This window comes from Excalfactoria chinensis, chromosome 3, assembly GCF_039878825.1.
Source record: "Excalfactoria chinensis isolate bCotChi1 chromosome 3, bCotChi1.hap2, whole genome shotgun sequence".
Classification (NCBI taxonomy): domain Eukaryota; kingdom Metazoa; phylum Chordata; class Aves; order Galliformes; family Phasianidae; genus Excalfactoria; species Excalfactoria chinensis.
Genome location: NC_092827.1, coordinates 50,146,418 through 50,168,284, shown reverse-complemented (window position 1 = coordinate 50,168,284; position 21,867 = coordinate 50,146,418). Strand labels below are relative to the sequence as shown.

Below are 21,867 nucleotides of genomic sequence, written 5' to 3'. Positions count from 1 at the left end.
CAACTGCAAGGTTGAATAATAACTTCAGTATTTTTGAATGTGAATGTGGAATGTTATTTATTTCTTTATGTTGAAAAACTATATTTAATTACTAATGTTGGGCAGAAATGAAGTATTGAAAACATTGATTGAAAAGAGACTGATTTTCATATGTAAAATATTTGGCTTTGTTATTTAGGCAAGTTCTACATAGAACTGGATAGTTATTCAAGCACCTGAATTAAATAGCTGATATAAAATACATTAGCTTTCCAATTTCCTGATAAATGTGTGTGTGTTCATTTGGTCTAGAAAACTGTAGGATCAGAAAGTTGTACATTTTACAGAGGATTCAAGGAAGTGCATATTAAATACCCTATGTTTAGAGGGATCTGAGAAAACTCTAGGATTTCCCCCAACCAGATCCCTCAGTGATAGAAAGGCAAAGATTACTCTGGGGTCAAGAGAATAATTTAGGTTCTGTGAAGTGTCCCAGGGAGGACTTTTCTCTCCAGTGCCTTCAGAGGAAGTATAGGGAAATGAGCCTGTCAGATCTTGAGTTATTCTTTGTGCTGCATGGATAGTGACTGTCAACATCTTTGTCAGCTCACATACATTTTATCTTATCTTTAGCCATTACCATAGTAAACATTTTGGCACCAAGTGGAACCATACAATAATGTGCATTAGTTGTCAAACAGTATCCTATAATTACTTAGGAAGAGAAAACAAATAGTTTATAATTACATGGGCAATTAGCTGTCTGGAGAGTTTTCGAATGACATCCCTCATATTTAATCAAATAAAGCATGTGTTCACAATGAGGAGTGTGCTGGTCTTAATTGATATCTTTTCCCTCCATTTCAGCTTACAGAAACTTGTAAAGTTTAGACAAATTGTGTTGTAACAGAGCTACTTAAAAATAATAATAATAATAAAAATGATCATTCATCTAACAAGCACCATCACTGGGTGGCATTGTGCAGCAATTGTTGTCTTGATGTACTCTCACAGGTCAAGCTACTGTACTTGCTGTAGCACTGCCAGAAAGAACTATCTTTGTTGTTGAGAGCTTATTATTATCATTACTGGATAATTGTGTTCTGTTGCAGCAGCACGTAGTGTTTTGCATAATGCAGTAGTACATTTCCAGAGTAATTTTTTTTTCCCAAGGAATGTGCAGTTTTACCTCTGACTAGATAGACAGACATCGAGACCAGGGAGAAATACTGTCTGAAGGCACTATTTACAAGAATTATTTAATAATACAAAAGAAATGGAAATAAAAAAATCATACTGAAAAAAAGGTAAAGCAGGTTAAGAGAGGATAGAAGTTATGGAAGGGCACCTGGGCACTAGGCAGACTGGAGCTGTCGCTCAAGGAGGTTGTATTGTTACTGAGCATAGAGAGTGAAGCCTAGAATTCAGTGTGCTTGAGTAAGCCTGTTCAATTACATCTACCACATTTTGCAACACGACGGATGTTACACTGCCTTTCTAATTTCTTTTGAACAAAGCAAGAAAGAACAATGTCGTACACATTGCACTAATCCACTGAATGTTTGTACAGTAAATGCCCACTGCAGCAAACTGCTTGGAACAAGGGTGATGTCAGGCTATTAATTATACTTGCTACTTCAGTAGCACTATTCCTTATTACTTTCCAAGTGACTAAGTAATAATAAGCATTTCTTGTAACAGCTGAGAAGGGTAAAGGAAGCTATGTAAAATTCTGTTCAAAATGGTCTGAAAAGGTGTTCAGTAGCTTTGCAGCAATAAAAAATACTGTTATTAATCTCTGACTGCGCATCTTCACTGTTTTACTGTATTTATCTGGGCACCACTGCGTATTCAACAACATGTGGCATTTCAAAACAGTAACAGCCTTGCTCTGTGGAATAACAAGTACTGATGGGAAACTAACTTCTGAAAATTTCGCATAAGGAAGGAATTCCACCGCATTCTCAGTGGAAAAATTTGAGTGGATTACTGATGACACCGATGCATTCATTTTGTTAAATGGTGTGTTCTGCATGTTCCATAGCACTGCCAGGTTGTTACCCTTTAGATCTTTCTATCCTCACAGAGTGCGCTCTGCCATCATGAAACTTGACAACTTCTGGTCTGATGGTGATCCTGTGGGGATCTTGGATTCCAGTGGAGATATGCACTTCCAATCGGCCTCTGTTCAGGAACACTGCATAGTAAGCCTGCAATGGACATTTTGGTATATGAAGGTAAGTTACATTTCAAAATACGCAGTTTTACTTAGTTTTACATTACTACGTATGCTTTATTTTCTTAAGTTTGTTTTTAATTTGCTCACCGTAGTCACAATATTGTAATTACTGTTCTGCTGCTTCTGCCACATTCAGGCTCCATAGCATTTTTATAATGATGAATGAGTGAGTTTCTGGAAAACCTCATCAGAAGAGTTAACTCTATGCATGATTATCTGAAGGGAAGAAAGGAGACTTTGGACCTAAAATTCTTCTGATTTTAGATGTTCCAAAGTCTGGATTTATACCTCAAAATCTGAATAGCATTGGTCACAGAGTGAGTTCTGCATTTGTAGGGCTGGAAAACCACACTCACAGTTACTCTAGCAACCAATAACACCTTGTAGTGAATATTGGGATCTAACCTACAGTTACTGTAGCAATGCATGTCAGCTGAAGAGCTGGATAATGTTAAAGGAACCCATGCCCTGAAGTCAATGCCATGTGAGCAAGCCTTTATAAAGAGTTGTCCCTGCGGTGTGTTCCTTAAGATCACTGGGAGTTCTGTCCCCAAGCAGGTGTGAAGAGCAATGAAATATTATTTCCCAAAAGAAGGAAGCCAAGTATTTTATCTTTGCTTTACTATGTCTATATATGATGCTTTCAATTATTCAAGACTTGAACAATTTCTAACAGCCATTGCATTTCTACCATTTAGTCATTTAGACTCTGCAGGTCCACTAAATAGATTGACTTTATTCTCTTCAAAAAGGATTTATAGTGCAGATTAGTATTTTAAGGGGGAAGAAGAAAGGTTGGAGCACTCTTAAATCACAAATCCCACAGTAGAGATCCTAAGCACCAGGGGGCTTACACTGTGCTGATCTTATCAACTTGTTCTTTTTTGTTTCAGTGAAAATGGAATGGTTGTTATTTGTGTCAATATGACCTGGAATCAGAGATGTTTCCTGGTATAAGTAGTGCACAAGTAGTAGTTAGGATGAGGACTCAAATTCTCAAATACTTAAAAAACAAACAAAAGCAATCTGGGAGCATCTATATGATACAAAAACAAAAACAACCAATAGATGATAGAATGGCCTGGGTTGAAAAGAACCCCAAAGGTCATCTAGTTTCAACTCCCCTGCCATGGGACAGAGTTGCCAACCACTACTAGACCAGGCTGCTCAGCACCACATCAACCTGGCCTTGTTTGCCTCCAGGGTTGGAGCATCCACAACCTCTCTGGTCAACCTGTTCCAGTGTGTCATCACCCTTTGAGTGAAAAATAGTTATCTTAGTGCAACTCCTTATGAGAAAGCTGGAAAAAAACCACCATCACCACCTGAGCTTCTATCACATTTTCAGTTCAAAAAAGGGTAATATTAGAAAGATTTTATTTTTTTTTCCCCAATCATCAAATTTTAACTGAAGTATAAACATGCAGCAGTGTCTTGGAACGAAACTGAATGGAAGAAATTCAGTATAATTGTGTGGGTTTTTTTGTTTTTTGTATCTTTTGCCTTGTACCTGTCCGGTCTGTCTGCGTTTTCTCTTTGAAGGGGCAGTTTTCCTTCCAGTGTTCCTGCGCTTTCTCCTGGGGGGAACAACTGTGCCACTTGAGCCAAACAAAATGATTCCAGACTCATTCCTGGTGCTGAAGGAGAGGTTGATTTCTGTGCCCACATCAAAGGAGACCGGTAGCATTTCCACAAAGCCTTGCTTGGGGAAACTAACTGTATAAATATTCTGTAGAAGAGGACAGAAAAGAGGATTAAAAGCAGTGTATGAACACAGAGGAAGCTTTGCTAACTAATATTTAACTAAAACTATGGAAATGTAAAAAGGGTGAAGAGATGGAAAGTAAAACAATTTAAGTAACTTTTCAAAATATCGTGCAAACATTATCTGTTTACGTCTGTCGCATGAGGATATTTCTGGAGTTTGTTCTTATAGGAATGCAAAGTTCTAATGTAAATATGGTAAGACTTTGCTTTCAAATCAGTACCATTGATAACAACATCTAATGTGAACACAAACTAGATTCTCTTATTCTTCAAACTTGCTTTGAAATTAGTTTCCATTACTCAATCATTAGTACTTCACTATAATTGCTTCATTAAGCAGTACTGACTTCTTGAAGACCCAGGCTTGTAAAAGAAGCATTTGTTGCTTATGTCCCAATTCTTTTCTACGTTCATAGCCACCAGCACAATTTAAAGAGTAGGGTGTGTCATCAAATAATAAACTGATGCATACTCCTGAAAATTTCCTGTAATTTCTGCCAATTCTTGCAATCTACCATCTGGGGAAGTCTAGCCTATATAAACAATTATTTTCATAAAACAATTCACCATTTTTTTTTTTTTCAGTACAATAGAAATGTTTTTAGATGTAGAGATAGAAGAGCATGCCAGATAAAATCATTGCTTATGTTTACCTTTCTTTGAAATCCCAGAGCATTTATGTAACTAAGTATATCAAGTCTTTTTGTATGCTTTTACTTGACACACCTTAAATTATCCTACATATCCTGTTTTGTATATTTAGAATGTTTTAATCCTGCCATACAATGTTCAGTCCAATCAGTTTTCAAGCCCCAAAACCTCAAGGGCTTTTTAAAAACCAAACAACCTGATAAGCAGAGCTCTTTCTATGATTCACAGCAACAGAAAAAAAATAAAATGAATACAGGAATATTTATTTTTCGTCCAAGAAATAATCTAAATTTTTTGATGAACTGAAATAAGATGCAAAAGAATTTAAACTATGTCATTGCTCACAGTTGAGCTTTACCACTGTTAAGCATTTTAGAAAATCCTGCACTGAGGTAGATAGTTTTATCTCAGCTGTCCAGGAATAATATCTAAGAAGTCAGGATCTGGAAAACTGGTTTACATGCTAATCAGACTCATCCATCTTTCTCTTGAATATACCAATACTGATGTTGAGGTTAGATCACTATATGCATTTAAATGCATCTCATAGGATTAAGATGTTATGTCATAAAATCAGAAAGCATTTATATAACCAAAATATATTGAAGTCCTACTAACCTCCAGTGTGCATCCTTTGGTTAGGCCAACAAAATCAGGACTACTCAATATATTGTATGGGGTCCTTGAAATTTCTATCTCTTTGAGGCAACCTGAATATTTCTTTAAGTTCACTTCAGGTCTAAAAAAAATTCAAAAGTAAAATGTATTTTCAAAACCAGACTTTAGTGAACACACAGATACATGCAGTTTTTGAGATGAACACAGATGCTTGATTTTTGTTTTCAAATGCACACAGACAGACAAACAAATACATCTTGCCTTCCACACATAATACGCTTATCACTTATCAAAGGTGTAACAGAGAATTCATTGCCTTTGTCAACAGGCCCTTCTTTTCTTTCTTCCTTGGTAAAGGAGTGCTGTCATATTCAGTGTTTAAATGCACTAAGCTATGACAAAGATGAGAGAAGCAGTATGGAAAATCATAACAAAAAGGAGAAACCTTGACTGGAAGAAAGATGTTTCATTCATCTTTATGCATGCTGGATCTTAATGAAAGAAAATATTATAGCATACAACAATTTTGGATGAAGTATTTGCCAAGGTGTAAAAAAATAAAATTCATTTGATTATTTTTCATGCTTTAGGAATCCTTAATGTTCACATGGACTGATAATAGATTTCTTTATATTTGAGTATCTTTCATATGAACACTGCTGCGTATTTGTTTGGAACATAGCAATACACTTGACTTTTTTAAGCAAATAATGAAAATAAAACACTTGGGTTTGTCATAGGACCTGATTACTCATCCAAGGCATAAAATATTATGACAGAATGGCAAATTTCCAGGTTTTCACTCATCAGCTGGAAGCTGGAAGAAATGAGAAAACCCCTCAAAGTTGCACCAGAACTTGTATGCTTGAGAGCAAAAAGCTGATCTGCAGATTGCAGTCCTGGGAACACCAGAGAAAGACCATAATTTCTGGCAAGTTCCAAACCAGGTTTGCACAAATAGAAGCCTTACGAAGGCGATTAAGGAAAAAAAAGCTACCACTTGTACCATGAGACAAAGCAGTATCTAATTCACTCACAGTGTTACAGTCACCCATGAGTGCTGACAGTTTAGTAGAATATCTGAATAATATGAGCAGCTCAAAGAAAGAAAAATAAATTTGAAAAATTAATAAGGAGTTAAGACTGGTGAGACAAAAGAAACAGCTCCCTAGAGAGTAGAAAAATTTCAAAAGGTTGTTAATTCCAAAATTAAACCATTTTGTACAGATACTGTATAGCTGTGTGTTTTGGTACCGAAAGCCATTCTTTGCATAATAGCCATCTAGCAAGCGCAGCATATTCTCTGGCAAATTATCAGCCCCTATGTGACTCAAACAATCTGTCTTACTGAAATACTACTTATTCTGATATATTCACAGTCATGTAAGTTGTGCTCATCTTTCTTTCATTTTAGATTTTCTATTTCTTAGCTCTGTTTCCCAGCAGCAAAACTCATTTGCTGTGTCCCTGTGAACAGCGCCCATACTCTCCCTGTCAATGCCATCCAGTACTGTCCAGTTCTCTGCTATGATGCTGCCTGGTTACAGGCAGTCCTGTAATTGTTGTCTATAATTCCTAACCCATATGAACTCTACATTCTTTTAAAAATCTAATACTTGTTTGATGCTTTTATAACACTTAATTTTTTCTTCGTTCCCCTCCAAAGCATAGAAAACAAGGTACAAGTTCATTCAGATCTCTGATTGTTATCATTATTCTTTTGTGCCAAACTAGTATCATTTTCAAGTGATAACAGGAAAATATACTGGAGCATTGGAAGAAATATTCTAATCTAACCTATAAAAGAGTAAGTTTCCTGGAATGTAGTAGGGAAATTATATATCTCTAAATCAACCCAGGAAATATGATGCAAAACAGAGCCAAGATTGATTCCCCTCTGAAAAATCAAAACTAGTAGAAGCAAATGGCTGCAAACTGAAATTCTAGTAAAAATCAGGTAACATCCTCAATCTTTTCCATAATTCTTAAACTCGGAAGTGGCAAACTTCACAAAAGTCTGCACCCAACTTTCATGCCTTCCTCAGTAATTAACTCACAGCTCCTTTACTGACCCTAGACTATGCTGCTCTCACAAGCTAGAGATCCTAAACTTGGAAATATAGCTTGCTGTAGTTTTTCTTCCAATGCATTCCAGTGTAATAAACAAACAGCTGAATTAAGCAGCTGTGTGAAGAAAATAGAAGTAATTTGTGTAGGTGTGGACACAGCATGTAACATGACAGCGTTAAGCACTTGGAAGCAGCTTTGCTTGTTGCAGCAGGAGCAACTTGCTGAATTAACAGCCTTAGCATAACAGCTGGTATAAACACTACCCCCAAGCTGCTACCGCACTGCTACTTGTGCTTTCAAGCTACACTTACTAGACACATGCAAGTCATGCAAGTAATCTGATTATTTTTACCTTGCTTTCATACTATGACGAGAAAGAAAGACAGAAAAAAAAAATACATAAAAATTACATTAATTATAACTAATGACACTTATTAACAAGGTTCAAAATATTTCACAGCACAGTAGATATGCAAATAATACATAATGGATGGTGAGGTTCTATACACGCTGTCAGGGTATGATAATTAGCAAGGTACCTGAAAATGTAGTACATCAGAAAGCTTTTATAATTTGTTGCTGTACTTGGTCATGAATAAAAAGCAAATTATGTAAAAGAATGTGGCAGAACTGACACAAGCCAAAAATTACAAAGTTGGGGGATGCAGAATCTATTGTTTGTAGCAGTTCAGCTTTGCCTTAGTCCCCTTTTTGCTGCTTTTTACTCTAATTTACCATAACATCCGTCTTGCACCAATGACTGATGAATCGTAGCTGTAGGCAAAATGGTTACCAAAGGTCCAAATAGTTGCTGTAAGCTGATCTTCTGAGCAATCACACACACACACACAAAAAGCCAAAATTGTGTGATTGCACAATTACATAGTATAGTGTTAAATCTCATGAGTAAAATAGCTTACATCTTGGTATTACTGGATGATTTGACATCAGAGGTTAGCTGTTAATCTAATAAATTAACTAATATGTCCATTCTTCTAGTTGCAGAACAGCCTGTAGACTAATTACAACAGTTCTTGTGCAGAAGACAACTTCAAGGCTGCCATTATACCATGTAGCTAAAAGTGATAATGATTAATGAGTTTGTTCCTGCATTGCTCATCTGTTTATTGTAGCACAGAATTCTTTTGTTCCTGCCATTGCAAAACTGCTGAATATTCATTTGTAACTTAAAAACTATTTAAAACCATGCAATACACTCACTAATTTCAAGTGTCTCTTACCAGTTACTTTAGTTTATTGAAGTTTATCAACAATAATATGCAATTAAAAAAAAAAAAAAAGTGAATTATATTGGAGTAAAAAGTTCAGATTCAGGCATTTAAAATGAAAAGGTGGTCATATTTCAGTCCACTTAATATTATGTATATCAAAAGGAATTTTAGGAGTTTATGTCTACAAACTTATTTCTACAAATAATGTAAATTATTTCTAAAGACAATATTTTTACATGTATTCCAAAAGAGTGGTCAGGTGCCACAACAGGGAGGTGGTGGAGGCACTGTCCCTAGAGTTGTTCAAGAAATGTTTAGATGTTGTACAGAGGGATATGGTTTAGTGAGAAATACTGGTGATAGGTGAATGGTTGGACTGAATGATCATAGAGGACTTTTCCAACTCTGGTGATTCTGTGATTTGGTGTATTTATGCATAGTATCTATAGTGACCCTGTTTAACTAGAAACGCGTAGCAATTTCACAGTAAATCTACAAGGAATAGTTTTCTACTCATGCACATGTCAAGCACTCGTGCTTCATTTTTATGCAGCTATGGGAGTGTTTCTGTATGGCTGGAGAAATAAATTCTATTCATCAATTAAGAAAAATAGAGTGAAAAGAAAGCCAGCTACATCATGATTCTGTACAGCATCAGAAAGCTGTATAGCATACAACATCAGTTTGCATCGTATTTGTGTAACTTGAGCTTGAGTAGCATTGAAATGCACAAGTGATGAAGCCTTGGTCTGGCAGTATAGAGTACACTGGCAATCTACCATTTACTTACAGAAAATATATTTGATAAATAGATACAGGCAATAGGATTACACTACTTTTACATTCCCTTCCCAAAGGTGAAGAGATTGCATTGAGTCATGTTACCTTAGGTTTCTAAGGGTCGGCAATCCACCAAAATATATTTTTTCATGCCCCTTTAAGTTCAGTCCAAAGTGGTTGCCTGTTGAGGTTGTTGCTATCGTCTCTTCTTCATTGGTGTCTATGTCTACAATTGATATGTTGGCTGGAAGAGATAAAAGATTAGTTTCAAAACATCAGACATTAAAAATAATGTCTTAGCAAATATAAACAAAATAAATAAAAAAGAATAAATAATTAGAGGATTTGCAGGTGAAGGAAGAGGTAAGGAGAGTTTTATTTGAAGTTAAGGCACTGGGTTTCCCAATTTTTGTCAGTTACATTCAGGGGGAGAGTCCCACACTCTCCTCTGTTTCCATAACAACCTCAAAAACTACAGCAATTCTGTATGCTTTAGTTATTTATATTTTCCAAACCTATTTCAGTTTGTTACATTATTTGCGTCAATGCAATTTGGAACTCACATTTCAGGACAAAATCAAGACAGAAGAGATAATTTTACATTTAATTTGTGGTTTCAGTCCAAAAGTTGACACTTGAACAGGATGTTTTAGATTACAATTTTGTTAAGGATTATCATGATATGCCTAAGAGATTTGCCATCCGTCACTCTAAACCATTTTTAACCCAAAGTAGTCAGTTGCTGTCATGTCTAATCTCAATCTGAAGTCACAAATGAACTGTAAAATGAACTACATACAACCATTATATTTAAATGATTGTTCTATCTACATTTGCAATGTGTGGGTTAATACAGAATTTAAGGTTCAGTGAGAGAGACATGGCACACTGAAAAGTTTCAAGGAAGAAGGGAACATTATCCCTTAGGGATGCAAAGAAAGGGTCCTTTTCTTTTTTCATCCTTCCTGCTTCTCTTCTTTCTTTCTTCCACCCTTCCTTTTTTCTCTAGACAGCTAAATGGAAGGGATTACTTCTAATCTAATCTACAGGTGAACCTGTTGTGGACAGAGACTTTAAAGAGAGAACAAATGTGGAATGCCAAACCAAACTGCCCAGTTTTCAGGAGTGAAATAATTGAATGGGGGATAGACTTCTCTTCTGTGCCTTAGAGTAGACAGACTGAGCATAATTTTTATTTCTATACCAATAAATTCTATACAAACATAAAATATGTTTGAATGATATGAAGAAATTGCAATTGTGTGACACTGTAGTTTACTGTAATGTTTTCTGAGTTAAAAGTATGCACTAAGAGATCAAGGTATACTTCTAAATCTGCAGAAAATCTATAGGTGAGAGCTTTGAGTCATTCTAACTGCTGGCCTGGCTCCCAGGTCCATGTCATCCAAGTGACAAGAGTGAGTCTGTGTTGAAGATGTGAAGGCCAGACTGAGAGCTGGCAATGTAAGGACTACAGGTGGAAGAGCATATTTCAGCACCCTTGGGGACCCAAGAGATTCAGAAGGCAAGATGACTTTAGCAATACAAAAGCACTGAGTGTACCACATGAATTTGGCTATGGGAAAATTCCACCAGTCCTATAAGTAGATTACAACAACAACAAGAGAGTTTTGTTAGCCAGCATTTTATGTATCCTTTCAAACACCACCACTTCACATTTTGCATAAGTAATAGGTTAAAGAGTCACTGGCAGTCTTGAAGACATTCCCAGTTGCTTCCATGCAGATTGACAGCATTCTGTAGTTATTAGGAAATCTCAAATGGCTGCTATGTTTGTCTGTTGCAATACTGTACTATCAATATTTAAAACATTTTTTTAAAAAATGCTTTGGGATATGCTGAGCATGAAAGAACTGTACAACATTAATGCTGTTGCTGTCCTCATTAAAATCACACAAGTCTGTTTTCTTAATTTGAACACCAGTGAACCGATGAAAAAGCTTCTCTATTTGAAAAGCATTGCAGAATGTCGTTTACACAGCTGTAAAACAGAATTATGCCTGAAAATGAAACTACCTTTTTCAAAAGAATATCGTAATAGGCCTGTTTGATGCTGCAGTCACTTGAGTGCATTCCAGTGCACCTGTAATCTAACCAAAAGGAGTTGCTAAACCACTAGAATTTCGTAATTTCATCAGTTTTGAAAATTTCCTTCCCCCTGATTAGATGCTTAGCTGTACTAAATAAGGAACTGGGAAACACACATTAACAACACAGGAACTCACCGTGCTTTTGAATTCTTGATAGAGTAAAAGACTTCCATTTGCCATCATTATGATTTCGGTTGCTGATAACAGAAGCTGTACCTGAACCCAGATCGTAGCTGACTTTTATATGCCCACCGCTGAGTTCTACACTCATGAAATCCTTCTGTTAATAAAAGGGGTTAGATATACATATGCATTAGAAGAAAAAATTGCAATTCTTGTTCATTTTGGTAAGATGCATATGACATTAAGTAAATGCTTCTTTTTTTTTTTTTTTTCCTAAATGGCAATATACAACTTTTTACAAGCTTTTTAAAAAATCTATTTAGGTGTTTTTTGCCCAGGACTGTAGCATATGAAAGTATGCTTTCAGCAAGTTCTTTTTCTCCCTCCTTTCTTTTAAATTGATAATTTAGTTGGAATTTTGCTAATTTAGCTGGATTTTTTGCTGAAATGTTGGACTACATGGTCTTCAGAGGTCCCTTCCTATCCCTACAATTACATAAGTAATGATTGTGTATTTACTACAAATCTCTGCTATATTTAAACTTACTAGGTAGAAAACGAGCAAAGATGGTAAAATGGGACTGTTTACCAGGGTTTCCAAAGACTCGTGCAGAGCTATAAATTCTTTTTCTCATCAACCACTGATAACAATATTTAAGCCATAACTAAGATGTTTGGCTGGAGCAGTAGTATACACTTCAGTATCTACAGAGAAAGAGCTGATAGATTAGAAGGAGAAAAACATATAGCCAGGGGACTGGACAGCCTGAAAAGCATTAAGCAAGTAATGGTGGAACTAAAACCCAGGACAAGAGCATATCAGACATGCCAGCTTTAGAAGTCTAGTAATCATTTTGCTCATGGCTAGTTGCACTAGAAGGATTGAAAATACTTTATTGTGTGCTGAACACTTGTGTAAAACTGAGAAAAATGTTATGTATATCAACACAGCACTTTGTTCTAGATGTTTACACATGTCTATCCACGCACTACTAGAAAGCATGCCCTTAGTGTCTTCATACTGTGGGACCACATTTTAAGATGTAAATTGTATCAGAGACCCTCTGCTTTCCAGATCCCAGTGTTTTTCCATGAGTTCAACTAAATAATTTTTTCACAGAAAAAGCATATATTAATAATTATCCAAACTAATTACATAAAATCATCTCAAATAATTACCTTAATTATACTTTTAATATTCAATTACACAATTAATTATAAAAACAACATCAGTACAACATATGCCAGTACACTGGCTTGTCTTGTATTGAGTGCTCAATAACTCTTCAAGATATCACTGAGATAACTCTTCAAGATATCACTGAGATAACTCTTCAAGATATCACTGAGGACAGCTGTTTGTAACTGGCCCATATGAAAAGGATAAGGAAAGATGGATAAAGAAAGAACTGTCTTCCCAGTCAGAATTGCAAATCAATGGGAGATGCTGAAACCAAGTCACTCCTGTTTCCTGGGGGGATCATGCCAGATGTTTTTATGAAAAACTCCCATTATCCACACACATCTGCATAAGCAGAAATCCCATGCAACTTTCATAACTAATACTCAGCTCCCCTTTAATACCACTTACATTAAACACAAAACTTTTTTCCACTGATGAGCAGAACTTCTCCCTGGGAGTTGTCTCTTCCTGTATTCTCTCTCACCCTGCTACCCACTGTGGTATTTTAAACTATAAAAATTATCACCATAGTCTGCAATACTTGCACAAGTAATCACTGGAGATAAATTTCAATTCATTAATAATATCAGAAAACCTGGACACTAACAGCTGGATACTCAATAACTCTTATAGGTCTGTAAAAACAAGTTGGTCAGCATGCATACTATAAGCTTGTATTTGCCTGGCAGCATCATACCTAGACAGCAACACACTAAATTTCTACTTGTGTTCATGATATGAAGAATTAAGCCATTGCAAAGATGGGCAGAAACCTGTAAGTAGTGTGGAGGTTCTTTGTTCTTACCAGGTCCTCAGTAGCGAGATACATCAGCAGAGCATTGGATGAGAAGGTCCTGAATTTGAACATGACTGTAGAAATGTTAGGGTTCCAGCGGATTGGGCGGCTCACTACGGCATAGCTGTCACCATCAAACTGGACTGTCCCTTCACCATCTGCCACCTGCGGGCTGAAAAGGGACAATTCCAACCATTTTTCCTTGCCATGTGAAATTAAAAGGGAAAAAAACATGTGGAGGTGGAGCAGAAGAGTAGAGCAGGGGAGCAAGAAGCTGCCTTTTGGGAGTCCTCCTGAACTTGGTTTGATTTTGTATCAAACCCACATTCTTAGAAGTGGGTCTACAAGGTCAGCTCACCAGATGTTCAACAAGAAAGCACTTCTTGGAAGAAGATGGAAAAAGAACCTGTTGTATATATCCTGTGGACTATAACTGGTCATTTTGCAATCTTCCTTGTAAAATAGCATTCTTGTAATAAACGTTGGTTTTGTTAGTGTTAGGGACTTTACACCTTCTGGAGGGCTACAGACCAAAAACCTTGTAAACTGTGATTCTTTGTTTACCCACAAGCTACAAACATTGCAAGAGGAGAAGCATCAGTCCCTCTCATTACAGAAAAGATGAGGCTGTGAGATTGTTTAATATTATTGTTATGATAGACTCTTGACCATTTGTCACACAGATCAGATGGTTGGATGACAGCAATCTCTTCATTTAATAACAAACGATTATAGTTGAACAAGAGACCTACATGTAGAATACTGGCTAGGAGAATGTTTCTCATTTAACTTGGCATACATACAAGGATGTTGAACATAGCCCTCTTGCCCTACATAACTACATTTAACAGTTAGCTTTTTAAAATAGATTTTGCAGGAGAACTGGATTCTTTCTGATACAAGAAAATTGGGTTAAGGTAAAAGTGAAATTTTAATACATTTTTTTTATGAATTTCAAGTCTAGTATTCTTTTTTTCAATCTTCCACCCACCCACTCTACTCCAAGCAAAGAGATCTGCATTATCATTAATGAATGAGAAAAAATTAGGCAGAGATACATATAAAGTTTAGATCTCTCTACTAGGACTTGCTTGTAACTGAGACACATATACATCATCACATTCCTTAAGTTTTAACCTGAGCATCCAGCGCCTACATTTCTAGTCAAGGAAATCCTCCAGCATTTCCAAAATTCTGTTCACAACTGGAAATTCCATCATTTTGAAAGGGCAAAGCCATAGAAGATATTTCAAAGTAGGCTGCTCCGTTGAATACAAGTCTACTTTTAACTTCTCTGAGTCTACAGTGATTTTGCCTAATACAGTGTGAGCTCTATACTATATACTGGGACTGCAAAATTCGCTAAAATCAGGAGTATCTAATAGAACAATACTGATCTTATGCAATATGTCATGGTGAAAGCCAAAACTGGTATGTGAGAGACTCAGAATCATTCTTTAAATGACAATCTATGGAATAGTCTCAGTATGGGGCCCTGTATGGGGGTTTTCAGCAGTGCTGCTTTTGATGCTGAATCGTGTTGCAGAAAAATATCCCATGGAAAAGAGGAAAGAAGATGGGTTACAACCCTTAAAGTACACAGACACACCAGAAAGGTCCCTCTTTTTAGAGAAAGGAAACCACTTTCCCTTTTGGTGTCTCTGCTCACTACACTGGCAGCTATGAAAGTCACACTGACACACCTGACTGCCCTGTGCCTTATGATGTGCAGACACCCACAACACAGCTGCAAAATACTGTCCATGTGCCAGAATCTGTCACACTGTGGATCTCACCATCCCTCACATTTTGACTAACCCTGGCCACTGGTGGAGTCTGCTTCACAGCACCATTACACCATTCGCACTCCGGTAAAATACTGACCACTTTTTAACACAGATTGGGTTCTTCTCCTCTTGACATAATTTCAACATAACTTCTATTTCCTACAATTCATTTTTCTGAGCTGTCTACTGGAATTTGATGGCTGCTGCAGAATTTCTCCTGTTGACAACAGACCACAGCATCCCCACAGACAGGCTTATAAAGGAGCAATATGTTACCTACCTGACGGCACACCCTTTGCAGTCACCCTCTATATCTCTGAAATTCCAAAGTCCTATGGGTTTGCTGTCTAGGAAGGTTTCACCCATACAGCCTGTGAAAGTGGTTACTCTTACAGCATCTGATTTCTGTAAGAGAAAACACAGACGCTGTTAGAACTCAGTTTGAAGTGACTTACTATATCTGAACTAATACAAATACTAATACTAATACAAAGACACCAAATACCAGAAGATGTTTCTTATTATTTTTCACATCAAGATTAGTATTTAATCTATTTAATCCTCTAGAACAATTGAATGGCAAAAAGGTGAGATAATTTTTTGTATCAGTCAAGATGGAAAAGCCCATTTAATTGAGACTGAGGAAGGCCTATGCAGAATGATCTCAGAAAAATGAGGACCTGTCTGGGCTTTCACATCACCACCTGCTTCACAGCCATCTGGAGAATGGCTGCTTGCACTAGTTCAACAGCAGACTCTCACTGATGTCTATTTGTGTATTTGTTTGAGATACCATGGAAATAGCTATGAGGAATCTTGCCCACAATGCACCTAGCAAAATTCACCTGTTCTTGATTCTCAAAAGCCTAGAAATTTAGCATCCAAACCAAAAGACTGGATGTGAGCTCAGCTGGCTACATCTGTAAAGGTCATGCTGAATTCTGGATACAGAAAAAAGTGCAGATAGCAAAACAATTTTAACTTCTAATGCATCAAAGCTCTTTGGGTTAGTATCACACACATTGAGTAAGGCTCATTTGATCATGATCATAACATGGTTCTGTGATCAGGTAAGTAATATATGATTGTACACAGAGTACTTACCTCATAACGATCTTTCTAAAAATACCTGGCTTCATTTAAATCATTTCATCAATACGAACTGATTGAAAACTATTTACTTAACTATTTGAGATAGACAAGCACCTGCTGTTTTCCATACAGCAATTATGAATATTAAGAACTTGCAAGAGAATATGGAAAAGTACAACTTAAAAATATTCCAGCAAAAGCATGACTCAAAAGACTTTATGTTCTGATGATATTTCCCAGGGTAATTGGGAAGGTTTTAATTAGCAACAAGTAGGAACTTAATGTCACTTCTAAGAAATTCATGACATATAAGTATCATAGTCTTCTACTCAAGCCAAATGAAAGATGATTTTAAAAGCTGAAAGTGAGCATTCTTTATAAATACACTGAAAAAACATTCTCGAAAAGGAAAATGAATGAAATTCTGGGTCAAATCTAAGGTCTATCTAATCACATAGTCCAAAACTCAATAAAAAATAATAAAAAAATAAAAATAAAAATCAGTGATCTTGACAAATGTCCAAAATGCTTCATAGCATTAAGATAAATAAATAAATAAATAAAATCCCAGTTAAAGGCAATATTTTGTGAACATGACAACTGATGACAAATATTTCTTAAAAAGGTAAATTTACCATTTATTTTCTTTCATTCACAGACTGCGCCTGAGAAGAGCAAGACTGATAATGCTTAAAAATATTCCTGTCTCACTGAATGTACAATACACTGTCTTTCTACCTTGGCACTTCACTTTACTTACCCAGGGGGGAAAATAAATAAATAAATGAAGAAATAAATAAATAAATATATCAGGATACTTTTCTATATTAAGATGAAAAAAATTGGGAAATCCCTAAAACATCTGGAGAATTCTTATCAAGTTTGAAAAATCACTGCTCTGGTATCATATTTTCTGCAGCTTCCATAATTTCTGTTCCAGTTCAGTACTTCACCTCACACGAGATCCTAAAACTGTGTTATGTGCTCAGTAAGCATGCTCAGTATTCACCTCTGCCTCACTGTCTAACTAAGGGAAAAATAAAAAACATTTAGGAAAGAGTTTAGGTTTACACATTACTTCATTTCAGACCCTTATGTTTATCCTGATAGATCAAGAGCCTTTGAATTCTTTTTGCTCTGGAAATTCTTTGCTATTCTTTTATTTTTAACTTTTTCTTAAGCACACAATCCATCATTAAGCAATTCTTGGTAACTGAGCGTTATTTAAACAATGTCGGTATTTAAATATTAAATAGAAACCCCAAATAAATACAAATAATGTTAAAAAATAAAAGTGAAATAGTACGCATTAGATAAAACAAATGTTAAAACTCAAACTATATTAAGTGAGTTGACCTTTGTTAGAAGTGGTGACATTTTACAAGAGTGGTAGGTGTGAGCTTTGGGGCCTGGTTATTCAAATATTAGATATGATCTCTGCTTACACCTTTGCCTCACTTTTCCTGCCATCAGACTGCAATACTAAGGACACTTAATTTAACAATGAGAGAGCTGTAAAAATTAAAAATGACATCAATGAAAATATACATTTTTATTAGTCTAATGTAATAACTTTGCCATTGAAATCAGGACCAGGAACGAGACTAATTTATCCCATGACACATTTATGCCGTGTGACATCTCCTATTCTCTGGATTCTTAATGTAACCATAACAATATTTTTCAAAGTAGAATTCAGGTCAAAGCTCTGAGAGGTTTGACACATATATAAATGGTGCAATTACATTTCAGTACTTGTCCCACATGCGCTCTGATAACTTGCAAGTGAAATCTAAAACAAAAGGGTTGTTAGGCACTGGAATAGGCTCCCCAAGGATGTGGTTGTGTCCACTATACCTAGATGTGTTTAGAATTTGTTTGGATGTGGTGCTCAGAGACATGATTTAGCGGAAGGTTGTTAGAGTTAGGGTAGTATGGTTAGGACCTGATGATCTTTGGGGTCTTTTCCAACCTGGGCAATTCTATGATTCTAAAATTCAAATAAGGTTTGGGTTTAGGCTGGCATTTGAGTTTGAAGTTTCACAACTCCTTCAGTGGATCACACAAAGAAAACAGACCAAAAGCTACCCACAACTTACTTTCTGCTGTCTTAATCATCAATGAAATGTAAATTTATCAACCAAACTCTCAAGTATTTTTCTAAATATGAAACAATGAAAGGATTTTCTTAATCACAGTTCTGGCATTTAGAATCGGTGCATGGGCCAGTCTTCCTGAGCCAGCAATCATTGCAAAATGCAGTTACACATTTCAGTGAGGTAGGCAGAGAAAATCCTACAGACTTTATGGACTTGCGTGTTTTTGAGCTTTTGGCCACTACACAGCACTGCAGGCACAGAACAGTATCAGTTTTGCTCAGTGGAATAAATATTCCATTAGTCATTATGGCAAGTAAGAAATACAACATAATGCCAGTGTAATTACATTTGTTAGAGATAAAAAACAAAACAAAACAAAAAAAAAAAACCAAAAAAACAGCAGTAGAAATTGATGTTTATGAAACACAGCAAAACAAAACAAAACAAAAAACAAAACAAAAACACCCCAAAACCAAAACAAGACAAAAAAATAAAGTACCTCCCATCAACACCACCAAGAACAAAAGAAAACTAAGAATAATTTTTAGGTGTGGGATATAAACCATCTCTCTCCAGTTTATTTTTATTGCCTCTGAAAAAGCAATCAAGGCACAGAATATGTTTAGCTAGTGAGGCCATTCTTGTTTTGTAAGGGTCACTGGTCTCTGTATAGAGCCACTTTTAGCAAATGATGATTCAGTAATTGTAAAAATATGTTTGAAGAGTTCTTGTTTATGGCACAAAGCAGACACCTTTAATTGCCTCTAGACAGAAAGCCTACATATTGCTAATAATCTCTTAAGAGCATAAATACTACTAAAGCACCTCCAACAAAGACACAAGACTAACGCTTGCTACTTTTACTGTAAGTAGTAATGGAATACAGTAGTGTCATACAGTACATTACCTTTATTTTTCCAGTTAAACCTCCAACAAACAGCAGGGCATTAGCATCTACATCCAAAATGGTATATCCAGGTGGAGAGACACCACTGAAAGTGGCTGGCACAATGCTGGCTTTGGGGCCATCCAGAGCTCGTACTGATATAGTGCCATTTTTCCCAGTCCTAGACATTTTGACAAAATAAGCACAGGTTCAGTAAACCACAGTTAAATATGGTAAGTAGTCTGTTTCAGTTGGCATCTTTTAATAGAGGCATGTATTACTGATTTGGTTATGGTCCATTTTGATACAGATGAATAGACTCTTAGACTTATATAATTTAAAGAGAGCTTCTTTTCATCACCTCAGTGTTTTTTTTAGCGCACAATTCAATAGACAGATGAAGTGGAGCTTTCACTGAAACATGAAAATTGCTATTTAAAAAAAAATTAATATTGTAACAAAACTAGTCTTGACTAATTTTCCTGATGTAACAAATGAGATAGGCAAATATTCAAATTACATTGCATTACATTATAATTATATTATATATATTATGTTATGACTTTTATAAGGTTTACTAGGTTGTATTTGATCATGTGACAGTGTAGCTTCACTGGGGTGCACAGAGTTTGTTCTTTATGTACTGGAGCTCCCTGGTTGTTTATCAAACACATTAATCTCAGAGAACAGATTTTACATTTGTATTTTTGTCAGTAGTGTTTAAGGGAAGGAATTTAAATAAAAGTGATAACATTTACCAAAATTTTCCACATGCAGTTTTCTAGACTAAAAGCTGCATGCCCATCCTATCAAGATATTGTTGTCACAGCTAAGAAGTAAAAATCAACCAACCAAGCAAAAAACCCATTGATTTTTTTAAGTTATGAACTTTGCTGCATGTAAAGATGCAGAATTTATTTATATATTTATTTTTGCCTACTTAGGAAAAAAAAAAACAAAACAAAAAAACAGATAGGCTTGGGGTGCTGAAGTAACAATCAAATTGAAAGTTAAAAGCATACCCTTCAGGAAGAACTCTCATTTCTATTAAATGACACTTTACTTGAAGAACTCACATTTAGTAGAAGAATACATAACTCTGGATACTGAATGAATTAAAATTTGACATTACTTATTTCTGGGTTTAGAGATCTAGAAAGTCTAATATATATTTCTGCATTTAGAAAGTTTACTGGACCCGGGCTTTAGAGAACGAGAAGAAAATAAAACAGAAAACTATGCATTTATGCCTAGAAATCTCTTCAAAAATTCATGTAGCACAGAACCTGTCACCCACAAACAAGAACAAATTGAGAGTTTTCTTGTGAAATAACATCTCACTAGAAATAAAACATTTATAGCAAAAAAAGAAAAGAAAAAAAAGAAAGAAAGAAAAAAAAAAGGGGTTAGTTGTGACATGTCAGTTTTGATAAATTTCCCCTGAACTGTGAAGCAAGGCTGCAAAGTAATTTTAAGGGTTTCCATTCAGTGGGGAATATCTTTGTAAATTTATGCCATCTTGTCTGCCCTGGAGACAGGGACATCAAAGTTTTCAATGTGAAAACCATATATTTGCAAAAAAATACTGGAGATTTTCAATTATTTCTAGCTTCATCTAGCAACTCAGGAGACCATATAAATGGGAGTTTCAGGACATCTCCCTGTGATATCTGGGGCATGTGAATGCACAGTTACTCCCAAGTGTTTAAAAGCAGTGGGGAAAAACAATTCTTCTAGTTGAATTTTTTTTTTGGTTGCAAATTCTTAATTACAATTATTTTACCTTTTATTCCAAAGTCAATGGAATGTTAAGTAGATAGCACTCTATGTGGCAGAAATTCTAAAGTTTGGGGCATTTTTTCCAGGTTTATTAACAAAATCAGGTTTGTTTTTATTATTATTCATGTTTATTAATAAAAGCCCTATAAAGGACTTAAAAACATAGTTCTCAATGTAGTAATTGTTGAAAGACTTAACAGTTACTAGAAGCTTTTATTAAACTGAAACCACGACTCCAGAGATTCCAGTTTAAAAACAATCAAATGCAATAACATAGAAGTGACTGAGCAGACTGACACTTTTTAGGGTGCCTAATGTGTTAAAAGTAGCATGGGTGTCTTTCATCTTCAAACAGATTGAACTGCTAACTATAGAGTCTCTCATAAATAATTCTCTCTTGCTTAGGGAGGACAATTGCTTGAAGAAAGCAATTGCTTGAAGAAAGAGCTTGGCTAACTTGACAGCAAAAAGACATTGAAATCTGAGGTATGACAAGTAATCAGATAAGAAAATAATATTCTGGTGATAGCCAATGCTTGCTGAACTATTGGGTTAAAGATATACCAGCACTTTGATTGCTGATCATCTGATACATTTGCACAATATCACACATGCAGGATTTGCTCTTTAGGAGATGCATGATACAGTTGAGATGACTTCTGCAAGTTATCAACA

At 35.7% G+C, this 21,867-nt stretch overlaps 1 protein-coding gene and 1 long non-coding RNA gene across 3 annotated transcripts in view; one reads left to right on the top strand and one right to left on the bottom strand.

The window, feature by feature from the left end:
- Window positions 1-3,891, top strand: part of LOC140250263 (uncharacterized) — a 30,884-nt gene extending 26,993 nt beyond the window's left edge. Inside the window, exons 2-3 of the long non-coding RNA XR_011903125.1 lie at window positions 2,066-2,216; window positions 3,761-3,891. This is a non-coding gene — a long non-coding RNA (uncharacterized lncRNA). The remainder of the gene's footprint in view (window positions 1-2,065; window positions 2,217-3,760) is intronic.
- The window catches only part of LAMA2 (laminin subunit alpha 2), a 308,934-nt gene that overhangs the window by 15,349 nt on the left and 271,718 nt on the right, over window positions 1-21,867 (bottom strand). For both annotated transcript variants that reach the window (XM_072332884.1, XM_072332883.1), the window contains exons 47-54: window positions 19,435-19,594; window positions 15,617-15,741; window positions 13,559-13,721; window positions 11,583-11,727; window positions 9,442-9,580; window positions 5,255-5,375; window positions 3,729-3,947; window positions 2,041-2,189 (exon numbers count right to left, since the gene is read on the bottom strand). In XM_072332884.1, the coding sequence (XP_072188985.1) occupies window positions 2,041-2,189; window positions 3,729-3,947; window positions 5,255-5,375; window positions 9,442-9,580; window positions 11,583-11,727; window positions 13,559-13,721; window positions 15,617-15,741; window positions 19,435-19,594 (1,221 nt within the window). The remainder of the gene's footprint in view (window positions 1-2,040; window positions 2,190-3,728; window positions 3,948-5,254; window positions 5,376-9,441; window positions 9,581-11,582; window positions 11,728-13,558; window positions 13,722-15,616; window positions 15,742-19,434; window positions 19,595-21,867) is intronic.